Below are 15,081 nucleotides of genomic sequence, written 5' to 3' on the forward strand. Positions count from 1 at the left end.
TATGTGCCCTGTTAGTGTATAAGTTCCTTAAGAAAGAAACTGTCATTTATCATTTTCTCTCAACCATCCCTAAGCATAGTAGGTCTTGCCAAACAATATTTGTTGTATTGACTTAGGGTCGTATATTTCTAAAGCCTAAATTTGTTGAGTGAAGTGATCCAGAGAATTTTTCTCCCCCTGTTCCTCTCCCTTCATTCATGCTTTTTCTCCTCTGAAAGGCCCAAAAGGCATATTTGAAAGGATGGAAGAAAGAGGAAGGAGACAGAACCATTAAATTCCAAAGAGATGTATATAGAGAAACCTGAACTAACATTTCTTGCTCATTGAAATACATAGTTGATTCTGAGTTCTCAGAATTATTAATTGTAAGATGGATTTTCCCACAGAAATAGTGTTATTTCTCAATGGTTATGTATTATCAATTGCTACATAATTCACATTATGTAGCTTTGAAAATGATATTTTTTTATCAAGACCATGAAAGAAATGGCCATATTTTTGTTTTTAAAAGTTTTATTGATGCCTCATTTTTATTTTTCTTTACCAGTTATTTCTCTTTAAATAATTAACAAGCATTTATTGTATACCTACTGTGGCATTGTGCTAGGTGCTTAAACACTGTCTTTTAACAGAATAACAATTATGAAACCTACCACTACCAACAACAAACTTATGAGTGACATTAAAATATTCTATATCCATAGCCTCTTTACCATGTTTACCCCATACTCTTTGAGACCAAAATTTTCACAAAACTATTTGTAAAAATGTAAGTGGTCATCTAAAATTGATGTTGGGGAAAGAAACTATATATCTATGCTTTTCATACAAGAAATAGTGGTAAGAATTACTTTTCTAAAAAATATAGCAGTATTAAGGAATATATGTGATAATCAGTGATTTGAGCATTCTTATCTGTCCCTTGTTCTAATAATTATATCACTACCCAGATGGATACTCCTTCTATACCCTGGGAAGTAGTTCTATGAATCTTTGTTCTCATTATGTTTTTGTTAGCTAAGCCCCCAGTCAAAAACAGTATTTCTGGCAAAATACCTCAGTACTAGATCTACTTTTATCTTTTTCTCTTGTCTGAGAAAATTTCCCCACTGAGCTTTTTCTTCCCAATAATATTGTCAATAAATACAACTCCTATTAACAACAGCTAGTAATTAATCACAATTATGTGTGAAGACAAATTAAAAATTATAAACAAAGAAAAATTAAAAAACACCATTCTCTTCCAGACAAAAGGAAAAGGTTTCAGCCTAACATTAAGGCTTAAAAGGTGTGGGAGATGAAAGGTAGGGAGAAAATGTGGGACTTTCAACAACCCAGGTTCTTTTTTACCATTCTTTTTACCGGGATCCTAGAGTCCCAATGCCTTTCTGTGTAGTGACTGCCTCTACCTGTGGTTCTAATCTCTCATCTCCTTGTAGCTTCTTATAGCTTCCCTTTCTCCAGCTTCTGAAAGGAGAAAAAAAAAAAGTTTCTAAAATATTTTATGTCAAAAGATTGATCCTTTGCAATGCTTTAAATAATATTAATTTTAAAATCAATCTTAACGAGGCACTAATTTTAATTTGCCTAAAGTATTATTTCCAGTCTGGAGGAATCATTTTAAAGGCAATGAAAACTAAAAGTGGTTAAATTTGATTATTTTCTTTTAAATTACTTGCTAGTATAATTTATATTAAAATAGAAATACTTTTATAAATAGTACAAATATATTGACTTACATAAGACTTCTGAGCTATAAAGTCAACTCTTAATTTAAGTAAAACTTTTTGTAGCAAACCAGGTTTCTAAGTCAGCTATGTGAAACCTAGAGCATATTTTTTAAAAGTTTTTTTATTTTCAAAACATATATATATATGGATAATTTTTCAACATTAACCCTTGCAAAACCTCATGTTCCAATTTTCCTCCCATTCCCAATATATGTTCAATATATGTTAAACATGGTAGAAATATGTGTTAAATCCAATATACACATACATATTACATATACAATTAACTTGTTGCACAAGAAAAATATCAAACAGGGAAAAATGAAAAAAATAAAATCCAAGCAAACAACAACAAAAAGAGTGAAAATGCTATGTTGTGAACCACACAGTTCCCACAGTCCTCTCTTTGGGTGTAGATGGCTCTCTTCGTCACAAGATCATTGAGACTGGTCTGAATTGTTGAAGAGAGCCACACTAGAGCATATTTTTCTATAAAAATAAGTAGTTGGTAAGCAATAGTTGTTCTGGTAGCCAGAATAAAGACACACCCCAAACATACCCAAAGCAAGCATTTAGAGGAACAAAGAGACTTTAGACACTAGAGAAATATCCTGTAGTAAAATAAGTACCCAGATTGAAAGCTTGAGTAGAAACAAGTGAATAGTAGAAAAATCAAGTGTTATTACAAAGATTTGGACAGTGAAAAAGAAGAATAGATGAAATTTGTTCATCTCTGCACTCCAAATGTTTCTCTATCTTTGCCTTCCTCTGTTTCAGAGCCAGGAATGGAAGAAAAAAATTTTTTTTTCCTTGTCAAAGTTTACTCCTCCATCTGTATCCATTATACCTGTCCTATCCAGCAGCCATCCTCCTATATATCTTCATTCTTTCATTTACTATGAATATAGTCAGTCCTTCCCAGTTCAAAAGAAAAAAAAATCCCTGTCTTTGACCTTTCTATTCCACCCAATTACCATTTTACTTCTCCCTTCTCTTTCACTGACTAATTTTTGAACAAAGCCCTTGATGTCTTCCCTATCCATTTTATTCTTTACTATATCAAATGCTGAAGATAATAGGAAGGAAAAAATACAGCTCCTCAAAGAGTTCATAATCTAATGGAAAGAAAATATGCAAACTACACACAAGAGTATGTACAAAATAAATTGGAGAAAATCACTAGATGGAAAGAACTAGCATTAAGGGGAAGCAGGAAAGACTTTCTTGTGGAAAGTGGATTTTTATCTGGGACTTGAAAAAAACTAAATGTGGTGAGTGCTTGATGACTGGGGAAACAAAGATTTGCGCTTCGGAGCATATTGATTTATTAACACTTACCAATTGTATATGAAATAAAGACCAAATATCTTCAGCTTTGACATTGGACCCCAAATAAAAAGGGAAACATTTTTATGCATTTAAAGGCAATTAACCAACTGAGACCAATTAATTAAATGAAAACAATTAGGATATATTGGTAATTTGATTTCTAATTGAAGGAAAGATTAGGGGCTTTCCAAGTTGGAAAGGGAAGAGTTAATAAGTACAATTCCCTGAAATTAAAAAAAAAAGAAGTGTCCCACATTCCCAATTATCTGTATTCAATCAAAGGAACATGGAAATAACTGTTTAACCTAAATAGGAACAGTTTTCAGATAAAATTATATGGGTGGCTTGATCTTTCTTTTTGTATCAATCTTTGGATTTGACTGGGTTTCTGGTCAGCATAACCTAAGTCCTTAGCTGAGAATTTCTAAGCAGCAGGTAAAGGTGGTCAATTTCCCAGCTATACAGGACTAGGTTCAAACAATGCAATAGAATTTTCATATAATTCCCATAATTGAATAAAATTTTCACACAAGACAGGAATTGGGGGGGGGGGGGAAGAAGCTGAACTAGAACTAAAACTGAGTCGCAAGATGGAGTCAGTGAAGGTCACACAATTCACATATAAGGAATCTAGGAAAGAGAGATTTCTAGGCATTGGAAACCTCCAATAAAAATGATCATCTTGAGATGGAGTCAGCAATGAACATTTATTAAGCATCTACTATGTGCCAGGTGCTAGAGTGCCTTTTGCAAAGAACAACAAGGAAGGAGGCCAGTGTCACTGGATTGCTGAGTAAATGCTAAAGGTAGTGAGGGGGGGTGGGGTATATAAGAAGACTGGGAAGTTAGGGTGGGGTCAGATCATAAAGAGCTACAAAGGATTTTTTAAAATCGTATCTTTCCCTTAGAAAGATTATTTAATCAATGAGCAGAGGATTACTGGAATGAGAAGAAACATGAATCAGGAAGACCAATCAGTAGGCTGTTAGAGTAGTCCAAACTTGAGATGTTGAGGATCTGTATCAAGGTGGTGACAGTGTTAGAGAGAAAAGAGTGTGATAATAAGAATGTTATAAAGGTAAAAACTGACAAGATTTGGCAACAGATGTGGGGGTAAAAGATAAAGAAGAATTAAGTATGACATTAAGTGTTTTTTTTTTTAATTAAAGCTTTTATTTTTCAAAACATATGCACTGATAATTTTTCTTTTTATATATATTATATTTTATTTTGTTTAATAATAACTTTATATTGACATAATCCATGCCAGAGTAATTTTTTTTACAACATTATCCCTTGCACTCGCTTCTGTTCCAATTTTTCCCTTCCCTCCCTCCACCCCCTCCCCTAGATGGCAAGCAATCCTATATATGTTAGATATGTTGCAGTATATCCTAGATGCAATATATGTTTGCAGAACTGAACAGTTCTTTTGTTGCACAGGGAGAATTGGATTCAGAAGGTAAAAATAACCTGGGAAGAAAAACAAAAATGCAAATAGTTCACATTTGTTTCCCTAGTGTTTTTTTCTTTGGGTGTAGCTGCTTCTGTCCAGCATGGATAATTTTTCAACATTGATCCTTGCATAGCCTTGTGTTCCAAATTTTCCCCTCCTTTTCCCCACCCCCTCCTCTAGATGACAGGTAATCCAATATGACATTAAATGTTAAGCCTGGAAAGATGTTGACATTCTTAATAGTATAAGAAGTTGTTTATGAGGTCTTGAGAGAGAAAGAGAGAGAGAGAATAACAAAGACAGAAAGAAAGGGAGAGATAGAGGATAGTAAGAAATAGAGAATAGGAGAGAGAAAAAGACTAAGAGAAAGACAGAAGAAAAGAGAAAGAAAAAAAAAACAGACAAAAGAAAGAAAGACAGAGACACACATAGAGAGAGATAGACACACACACAGAGAGTACAGATTCCTAACCATGTAAAGGAAGGACAATGGAAAGTTGCTGCCATGTTTCCTTTTGTGAGATTCAGAGCCAGAGGACCCACTGATCCACTAATACCTGTAGTAGCCAGGGGAGGGACCTGGAGTTAAGAAATGTTCCCTCATGTTCCCTTAGATTGCAGAAGGGATGGCTTACATCGAGCAAAGGAATTCAATCCACCGAGACTTGAGGGCAGCCAATGTCCTGGTGTCTGAGAATCTGTGCTGCAAGATTGCTGACTTTGGCTTGGCCAGGATTGTGGATAATGAATACACAGCCCATGAAGGTGAGTTGAGCTATTTTCTCCATAGGCTCCACTGTTCAAAGAAAATAGGGAAAATGACCTCGTATGTAAATCTAATCTGACTCTATCTACTATCCCCTCCTTGTGCTTATACTTTCATTTCTCTACAATATTGCATGGTAAAAGGCAAAGACGATAAAAATTACTTTGCCTTGTCCTCATTCAGTTATATATCTACCAGTAGTAGGATAGGATGGTGAATAGGTTTGTTTCAACTACACCTTTTTGCTTCACCCTCATATTACAACTGACTCATTGCTTAGATTTCCTAGTATGAATAGGCAGTTAGGTAGCAAAGTGGATAAGGTACTTGTCTAAGAGTCAGGAAGACTTAAATTCAAGAACAATCTCAGATACCTACTATGAGTGGGCCCCTAGGAAACTCATTTAATCAAAGGATTGACTCAGTTTCTTTATCTGTAAAATGAGCTGGAGAAGGAAATCACAAAAACACTCCAGTCAGTATCATTGCTTGAGAAAATCCTAAATGTCACAAAGAGTAAGACACAATTGAATGACAGAAGTACAAATTGCTTTGAGAAGTTATGTCAAAGATCTTTGAGTCAATCAATCAATAAGCTTTTAGTTGTTTTAAAAACAAAACAAAACTCCAAGCCCTCTAGCTGGAAATAATGCTCTGGTAAACTATCTCCTTCCTCAATTGCCTCTTCTCAATGGTATTCCCAATAAGTACACCCAGACTAGCAAAAGTCTGTGGTTAACACTGTTTATAAACACAAAATAAACATTTTTTTTAAAAAAATCAAACTCAACTGTTCTAATCCTCCTTACACCCACTTGACCCTCAAAACCTCAAAATCCCAGAGTTCTGGGATTTTCTTCGTGACAGCTGCCTCTGACTATGTGGAAGCTGTATGTGATTTGTCAAGGCTTCCCCTTATCCAGATCTGTAAGCTGTCTACAAGTCTTGTCAGGAGCTGCCTTCCCTCCATCTAATTTTAGCCTGAACTGACTGACCTGACTTTTAAAGGTCATCCAGGAAGATATGATCAAATCATTGATCCTCCTGTCATGTTTCTTCCTTTGCAGTTCACTTAAAGTACTTGTCCTACCTCATAAGGGATTACCTTGAATAGTCACATTGTACAATGTTTTCTAAAATTAGGCCCTGGACTTGCAAGGGCCAACTCCTTTATACTTTTTCTCCTAGTTAAACATTTACTGTTCCCAGAAAATTAACCAACTAGGTTTCAAACTGACCAAGTAGGGCACTTAGGCGGCACTGATTCTAAGCTTAGAATCAGAAAGACTCATCTTCTTGAGTTCAAGTCCTGCTTCAGACACTTACTAGCTATGGGACTAGCAAGCCACTTAATCCTATTTGTCTCAGTCACCTCATCTATAAAATGAACTGGAGAAAGAAATGGCAGACCACTCCAAAATCTTCATCAAGAAAACTACAAATGGGTCACAAAGAGTAATCAGAGTGACCTAAGTGGGATATTAAACTAAACTAAATGGGACATAACTAAAAATGACTGAACTGGGTATATTGTCCACAATCCCAAATTCTATACAGTTCTTTAGTGATTTCAGCTCCAAATTACATGAAGGTCATGTATCGCAAAAAAAAAAAAAAACATATATAATTAAGAAAACAAAACAATGCAATAACATCCATAATAACAGCTTATACATAGACAACAACTTGTATCATATGCCAATATACACAATTATAGTAAAATTATATGTAGCTAACAGGCAAATATATCTGTGGTATACAAATATGTAGTAATTACCAAACGCAACAATGAACATATGTAATTATATATAAGGCACATCTTATATCAGTACTGTCATTTGGATAGAATTATAACCACTTCTTCAGTTTCCCCTGTAACATAATAGGTTAGTCTGGCTGTGAGTAGATTAAGCCCTGGTCTTCTGAGATCTGATGACCTATCTGCCTCTCTAATTAAACTACAATTATTCCTTCCATGTTGTAGGAATTAGGAGTATGTCATCCCTGAGATCTGGAAAATCCACATAAAATTTTTTAATGCTCCTTGCATACTAGAGAAATCTGAATTTTTTTCTTTTTCTTTTATGGGGTATTTACAGTATAATAAAATTTGGGTTGATGTAATATCTACATATATTTCTGAGTTTTTAAACTTTTTCTGTGTCATCTTGGCTTTCACATGTCCTTCACAAAACTCCCCCAAAATTCCCATTTAATTTCTTATGCTGGCCTATGACATATGAAAACCATGATGGGAAAAGTCATGATGTAAAAGGGATAATTATAGTTTATGGTATAGTTTGATCATAGTTATTTCAGAACTATAGTCCTACATCCTTAGATGAGATCAGGAGTAGGGTGTCCTAAATGTGAAGTTACTAATTGTGTGGTATCCTTTTTACCTCCAATGTCTCTATAACTAAAGATCTAGGTAGGAAAGGCACTTCCTCTGGTTTTAGGCTTCTCCCTAATTCGCACTAATTGTTCTGTAACAGTAGATTGAGTCTTCTTCACTTGAAATGTATGTTTATGACCTGTTTCTGCTTCAAACAGTCTTTGCATAACTAGTAGGCAGTCTCTTTTGCTTAGATTCTGAGGAGAAAAGGGATCATTAGAAACAATGAATGGTTTTGATGAATTGTTCCCCACCAGTCTCTGGGGATAAGTAAAAAGCAAAGTATTTTATTAAAGAACATCTTCAAGAATAGACTATCCATCATTTGTTTGTGTTTTTCATTTTTATATACACAAACACATTTGTACTTTTTGACAGTGACAAATCTATTTTAGATAAATTCCTGATGGGGGCAGTTAGATGGTGCAGTGAATAGAGCACCAGCCCTGAAGTCAGGAGGACCTGAGTCTCATTCACTTAACACTGCCTAGGTGTGTGATCGTGGGCAAGTCACTTAACTCCAATTGCCTCAGGGTGGGGAGAGATTGTGAGAGAGAGAGAAAGAGAGAAAGAGAGAGAGAGAGAGAGAGAGAGAGAGAGAGAGAGAGAGAGAGAGAGAGAGAGAGAGATTCCTGATGAAAAATGAATACACAATGAAATAAATGTCTCATCTTTATCCACTACCAAAGATGTCACAGCTTAGAAAAACTGGTTGCCACATGGAGTTCTGTGTAACTTCCATAAACATCGATATTTTTTAGCTAAAATCTTTCTCCTTTTTGACAATTAATCTGGGCATCGTATCATTATTTGTTTCTATCAATATTTCCCAAAACAGAAATTGTAGCTACATAGTAAACTTCTTTCAGTTTCTCTCTTAGCCAAGAAAATGTATTGGTTGTGAATATCCCCAATCTCTTCATCCTCAGAGACTTCAAATCACACCAATAGGTATGAGTAGTCCTTGATTAAACATCCACAGACAGCATAAAGCCTGTGGAGCCATTTCTAGTTCCTTCTTCATCTGTATGTTCAAAGTCATCATGTAAAGCTTTTGTGGTTACAAGAAGATTTGCACTTTTTAGCGATAACTATTTCCTAACAGCAGATGTGAGATGAATGACAGTTGGGTACAATACTTTGTCGCACAACTAAGTGTTGCCTCAGTAGTAGGATTCCTTTAAGGGACTGGAAATTAAGTGTTTTAAGGAAAATAAGGAATAAGTACTTATTAAGTGCCTACTATGTGCTAGGCACTATTTTAAGTGCTTTAGAAATATTATCTCATTTGGACAACCCTAGAAAGTAGATGCTATTATTATCCCTATTTTACAGATGTGGAAACTGAGGTTTAAGTTTCTTGGTTAAGTGACTTGCCCAGGTCTACCATATATCCAGGAACTGCATGAGGGCTTCCTGATTCCAGGTCCAGCATTCTATCTACATGTCACCCAGCTCTAGCCTCACTGGTTTTTATCTCTTCTCATAGTCACTTATTAGCCCCCTTCTCTCTCTTCTTTTCCATTCTTAAGTCTGTGGTCTGTTTTCCAACTTCATTATTCAACTGAAATTCCTCTCTCCAAATTTATCAATTAATTACTGGAAAATAATTTTTTTCCTAATCATAATGCTTCTTCACTTCCTTGCAGCTTTTGGCACTATTGATCACCCTCTTCTTGATATTCTCTTCTTTCTGCATTTTCATGACATTCCTCTCTCCTGGTCTCCTACTTAACTGACCACTCCTTCTCATGGTTCTTTGCTGGATCCAGGTCATTCCCACCAACCATGGATATCTCTGAAGTTGGTCCTTGGACCTCTTCTCTTCTGTCTATACTATGGATTCAAATTATTATCTCTATGCTAATGATTCCCAGATCTACTTAACTAGCCCTGATCTTTTTCCTAACCATCAATCTCACATCTGCAACAACCTGTTAGAATTGCTCAGATACCTCACACATTTATGTCCTAAATTGAATTAAGCTCTACCTTCCTCCCCTCCTCCAACTTAACTACTATGATTGAGTACCACCATTTTTCCAGTCACTGAGGCTTCACTCCCTTGACTCTTCACTCTCTATCATTCTCCATGTCCAATCAGTTGCTAGACTCGTTCTTTATATTTTGGTATTCCTTAACTACTTTAATAGACTTCTGTTTGGTCTTCCTCCCTACTCTCTCCCTCCTCCAATTCTTCTTCCTTTCAAGCTATCAATCTTAAAGTTCAGCTCTGACCCTGTCATCCTCTCTTCTTAGTACCTCCAGAATCAAAATATAAAATTTTCTCTATGAAATTTTCAAAGCCCTTAATAACCTATACTTCTCTGATCTTTTTAATCTTTTTACACCTTACTCTCGTCCATATATTCTGAAATCAAGTGATGTTGTGTTATGGGCCAGAACTCTGAACTTGAAACAAAGGATTCTTACAGGTACTAAGTCACTGGAATTGATAGAGACAATAGTTATCTAATTTAGCCTGGTTCAGTATGATTGATTTAATCCTACATGGAGATGTTATGGGCCAGAACTTGAAACAAGGTAATAAGTGGAATTGAGAAAACAATAGTTAAATCTAGTTTAGCATTGATTTAATCCTACAACTACTACTGGTTTCCTAGTGATATAATGATTGGTTTGTACTCAGTGTGTAGCATATGAATTAGAAGCCTCAGCCAGGGAGATTCAGAGATTCATAGACAAGCAGACAGAAGGCTGGAGGCTGAAGGCTGGAGCACGAACCCTTGGACTCAGATTCATCCCATTTCACACCGCCTTGGTGGCTGGCTCTCCTCCTTCACTTTTCCACTGAAACCAAGACTCCAGAAGGTCCCCAGAAAACTAGCTGAGCCTCAAGTGAAGGAGATAAGACTTTGAAGGAGACAATAAAGGATTTGAACTTTAACATCTGGTTGTACTTGTGGTGATTACTGAACTGAAACGAAGGCTACTCCCAGAGACCCCAAGAAAACCTCAACAGAGGTTTTACAATGTTGGCCTCCTTAATTCCAAGTTTTTTCCCCCCCTGAGGCAATTGGGGCTAAATGACTTGCCCAGGGTCACACAACTAAAAAATGTTAAGTATCTGAGACCAAATTTTAACTCAGGTCTTCCTGACTTCAGGGCTGGTGAGCCACCTAGCTGCTCCAATTCCAAGTATTTTCACTGGCTGTTTTCCAATTCTGACGTCCTTCAAACCCCAGCAAAATTCCTCCTTTTTACAAGAAGCATTTCCCTTGTCCCTCTTAAAATGTCTTCCTTCTGTTAATTATTTCTAATTTAGCAGATAAATTAATGGGTAGATACATAAATTAATCTTGTACATAGTAGTTTTACATATAGGGACAGTTAGGTAGCACAATAGGAAGAGCGCCAGGTCTGCCATTAAAAAGATTTGAGTTAAATCTGATTTCAAACACTTAATAGCTTTGTGACTGGGTAAGATACTTAATCCTGTTTGCCTCAGTTTACTCATTTGTAAAATGAACTGGAGAAGGACACTGGCAAACCACTTCAGCATTTTTGCCAAGGAAAAACCCAAATGGGATCATGAAGAGTTGAACACAATTGAAATGACTGAACAACAAAAAGTTTCCCCGCCGTGTACTCTTCAATCCAATGATATGTTTCCTTGATGTTCCATGAACAAAGCTTTATCTCAGTTCTGGAAATGTTCTCTGTCTCCTATTCCTGAAATGTTCTCCTGTCTCCCGTCTCTATATTTCTTAGTTGCCCTGACTTCCTTTAAGTCCCAACTGAAATCCCATAATCTACAGGAAGCTTTCTCAAATTCATCTTTTCTTGTGTCTTTCATCTGTTTGCTATTTACTATTTATCTTGTGTAATTTCACATGTTTATTTGTGTTTTTCCCTCTAGTAGATTATAAACTCTTTGATTACCATTAGACTATCAATTCCTTGAGAACACAGACTGTTTTTGTTTTGTTTTGTTTTGTTGCCTTTCTTTGTATCCCTAGTGTTTATAACAATGCCTGGCAATTAATAAATGCTGATTGGTAGTCATCTATAGACAAATGAGGCAAAAAAGTTGGTTCAATGTAATGAATTGGCTCCAGAGTCAGAACTGTGTTGAATCTTTGACTCTAAGGCTTACTACCTGTATGGCCTTGAACAAGATCACTTAAAATACATGAGCCTCAATTTCCTTTCCTTTAAAGTAAGAACCCTTCTGGAAAAAAATACCAGGCTGAGCTGTTCCCATATTTTGTTTCATGAGACTTCTGTGGATTTTTCTCTCTTTCATTTCCCACAGGTGCCAAGTTCCCCATCAAGTGGACGGCCCTAGAAGCCATTAATTTTGGAGTGTTCTCCATCAAATCTGATGTCTGGTCCTTTGGAATTCTCCTAATGGAAATCATTACCTATGGACGGATTCCTTACCCAGGTACTATAGTCATATCCTACAATGTCCAATAGTCTAGGGCAGTACAGGCTTACCTCTCTCTTTGCTGGAGTTTTCTTCTTTAGAAATGTCGAATATCTAACCATGTCTTCCATTTTTAATCTAACCAGACAAGTTTTTTGAAGGAAAAATTAATGATTTTCATTCTTCTTGCATCTTATTCCCTGCCATGTACTCTTCAATCCAATGACATGATAATTTCCTCGCTGTTCCGTGAACAAGGCTTTATCTCAGTTCTAGAAATGTTCTCTGACTGTCTCCTATGCCTGAAATGTTCTTCCTTCTCCCATCTATACCTTTTAGTTGCTCTGGCTTCCTTTAAGTTCCAACTGAAATCCTACCTTTTACAGTAAGCTTTTCTTAATCCCTCTTTTCTTGTGTCTTTCTTCTGTTTACCATTTACTTTTTATCCTGTGTAGTTTTACACATTTGTTTGTTTTCTCCTTCAATAGATTGTAAGCTCCTTGAGGTCAGGGATTGTTTTTTGCTTTTTGTATCCCCAGCAAATAGCACAGTGTCCAGTATATAGTACACATTTAATGAATGCATAGTGACTGACTTTAAAGTACATTTCCAGTAACAGGCCATCCCTACTTTGGGCCACAGTCCTCATAGATGCTCTTGTTCTAAGAAGAAATTCTGGAATTTTTTGGTCTTAGAACCTTTTAAAATTATCAAAAACCCCAAAGAGCTTTTGCTGATGGGTTTATCTCGTTATATTTAATATACTAGAAATTAAAACATATTACTATGAAAAGTCACTTTGTGAACCTCCTAGAGATGTCTTAAGAAAACCCTTCCCACTCTTTCATCCACTCCTACTCACCCCATGCACACGGTTCCCAAGACCACCCTTTGAAAACCACTTTTTTACAATCACTCATTTAAAAAGGTTAGCAATGTCTGCAATTTGTCTCTTAACCACTAGATGGCAATACTTCGTTGCTGTCAAAATCCATTAGCTCTGAAACCGGAGCTTTTGCCTGAAACTTGATGAATATGTATACTCCAAAGAGTTATTTTGAATTAGATGAAAGGAAAAAAGACAAAAAACTGCAGATTCAGTTATTTGTTTGCTTTTTGTGCCCCACAGTTCCAACACATAAATGCAGAATTGTATTTAACACCTAGCTCTGCCACTTGCAATTTCTTCATTTTGATTCTGAGGTCCTTCCTGCACTAGATCTAGGATCACCTAACTTTTTGTTTGTTGATTTCAAGCAGAGGAGACCACCTGATCATTTCAATGTCCTATCCTAGTGAAGCCACGTTCATCACCCTTTTCAAAATGTTTTTCAATGACTTAGTTTTCTTTGATACTGTCCTATATCCAACAGGTTAAATATGGAAAAAATAAAATATTACTATTGCCTTCCAAGAGTAAACAATTTACTTGGAAATATAAGAAACATACATGAAATAATTAATGAACAATATAAAACAGTAAGTGATCAAATGCTAAATTATATGATAGGAAGGTAAGGGAGAACAGTGGAAACAACACGGGATTAGAAGTCAGAGGTCTAGGTTCTAGTGCCAGATCTGTTGTGATTCTGATTTAATAACTGAGTTACTTTGATTAAATCACTTCAATTTTCTGGGTCTCAGAAATCTCTTTGAGGCTCCAGGGTTTTTTTATTTTTATTTTTAGTTTTATTTTTTGCTGAGGCAATTGGGGTTAAGTGACTTACCTAGGGTCACACAGCTAGGAAGTGTTAAGTGTCTGAGAATAGATTTGAACTCAGGTCCTTCTGATTTCAGGGCTAGTGCTCTACCCACTGCACCACCTAGCTATCCCAAGGCTTCAGGATTTAAGAAACTCATTCAGTCTTTTTCTCTTTCCACAACATTTCTCCCACCATCCCTACTCCCATCCCCTAAGGCATGACCAACCCGGAGGTCATTCGGCATCTGGAACGAGGCTATCGAATGCCTTGCCCTGATATGTGCCCAGCTGAGCTCTACAGCATCATCAGCAAGTGTTGGCGCAGTAGGCCAGAGGAACGGCCCACCTTTGAATATTTACAGTCTGTACTTGAGGATTTCTACACAGCCACAGAGCAACAATATGAGCTGCAGCCCTAGAAGATGGCACCAATCTACCCTCCAGCCTTTTAGCAGACGAGGAGGATCCTCACTTGAGGCTCAACCCACTTCTCTTGACAAGCCCCCTATTGCCTACATAATTCCTGTCCTCGACCCACAGGACAGAGGGAGTAGGATCAAAATATTTATAAAAAAGGAATTGTTTCTCAGATGAATAATTTTTCACAGAAGGGGAGGCAAATGAAAGAAGACACCAACATAAAAGATTTAAGCTAAACCATTACTGAAGGAAAAGTTGCCAGGTAATTCCGAGGTACTGAGCATACCAGATAGGCAATCAATTATCTCTGTGGTCTTTGAAAGATCCCAAGAAGAACTGAGATACCCTAGGCTTTCATATGGTACACAGTCTGGTTTGATCTTGACCTTGAATACTTGGAGTATTTGTCCAACAAATATCAATTCCTCATAATTGTAATGTGATCTTTTTCTTAAAATGTAATATATGTCACCTTTTTTGTATTCTGTAATATATGAGAAAGTAAAAGAAGAATATATTTGAATCTGATGAATTGATTTGTTTTCTATAATTGGAAACTCTCAAACAACATAATATTATAATGGGAGGGACTGGGAATCATTAAAGAAATGCAGATTCAAATATTATTTATTTCTATTTGCTTCTTCGGTGATCTTAATAATAATAAAGTCACTTTATTTTCTGGGTCTTTTTCCTTTACTGAAAAAAGAAGTTGTCAGATCCCTTATCTTAGGTTTCTTCTATTCCTAAAATCTATGGTTGGTTTTTCAATCAAATTCATTGAAAATAAGGACTATACCTTATTTATCTTTGTTTCTCAACCAGTAACATACACTGGACATATTGCAAATTTTTTGCTATACTTAGCAAAGTGTCTGACAAATAGTTGCCAT

General features: G+C 36.1%; 1 protein-coding gene across 1 annotated transcript in view; it reads left to right on the forward strand.

Moving 5' to 3' along the window:
- The window catches only part of BLK (BLK proto-oncogene, Src family tyrosine kinase), a 75,953-nt gene extending 61,088 nt beyond the window's left edge, over window positions 1–14,865 (forward strand). The window contains exons 11-13 of the mRNA XM_051975967.1: window positions 5,130–5,280; window positions 11,953–12,084; window positions 13,985–14,865. Coding sequence (XP_051831927.1) covers window positions 5,130–5,280; window positions 11,953–12,084; window positions 13,985–14,187 — 486 coding nt within the window. The 3' untranslated portion in view covers window positions 14,188–14,865. The remainder of the gene's footprint in view (window positions 1–5,129; window positions 5,281–11,952; window positions 12,085–13,984) is intronic.
- Window positions 14,866–15,081: the final 216 nt, after the last annotated feature.

Source organism: Antechinus flavipes, chromosome 2 (genome assembly GCF_016432865.1).
Source record: "Antechinus flavipes isolate AdamAnt ecotype Samford, QLD, Australia chromosome 2, AdamAnt_v2, whole genome shotgun sequence".
In the NCBI taxonomy this organism is placed as follows: Eukaryota; Metazoa; Chordata; class Mammalia; order Dasyuromorphia; family Dasyuridae; genus Antechinus; species Antechinus flavipes.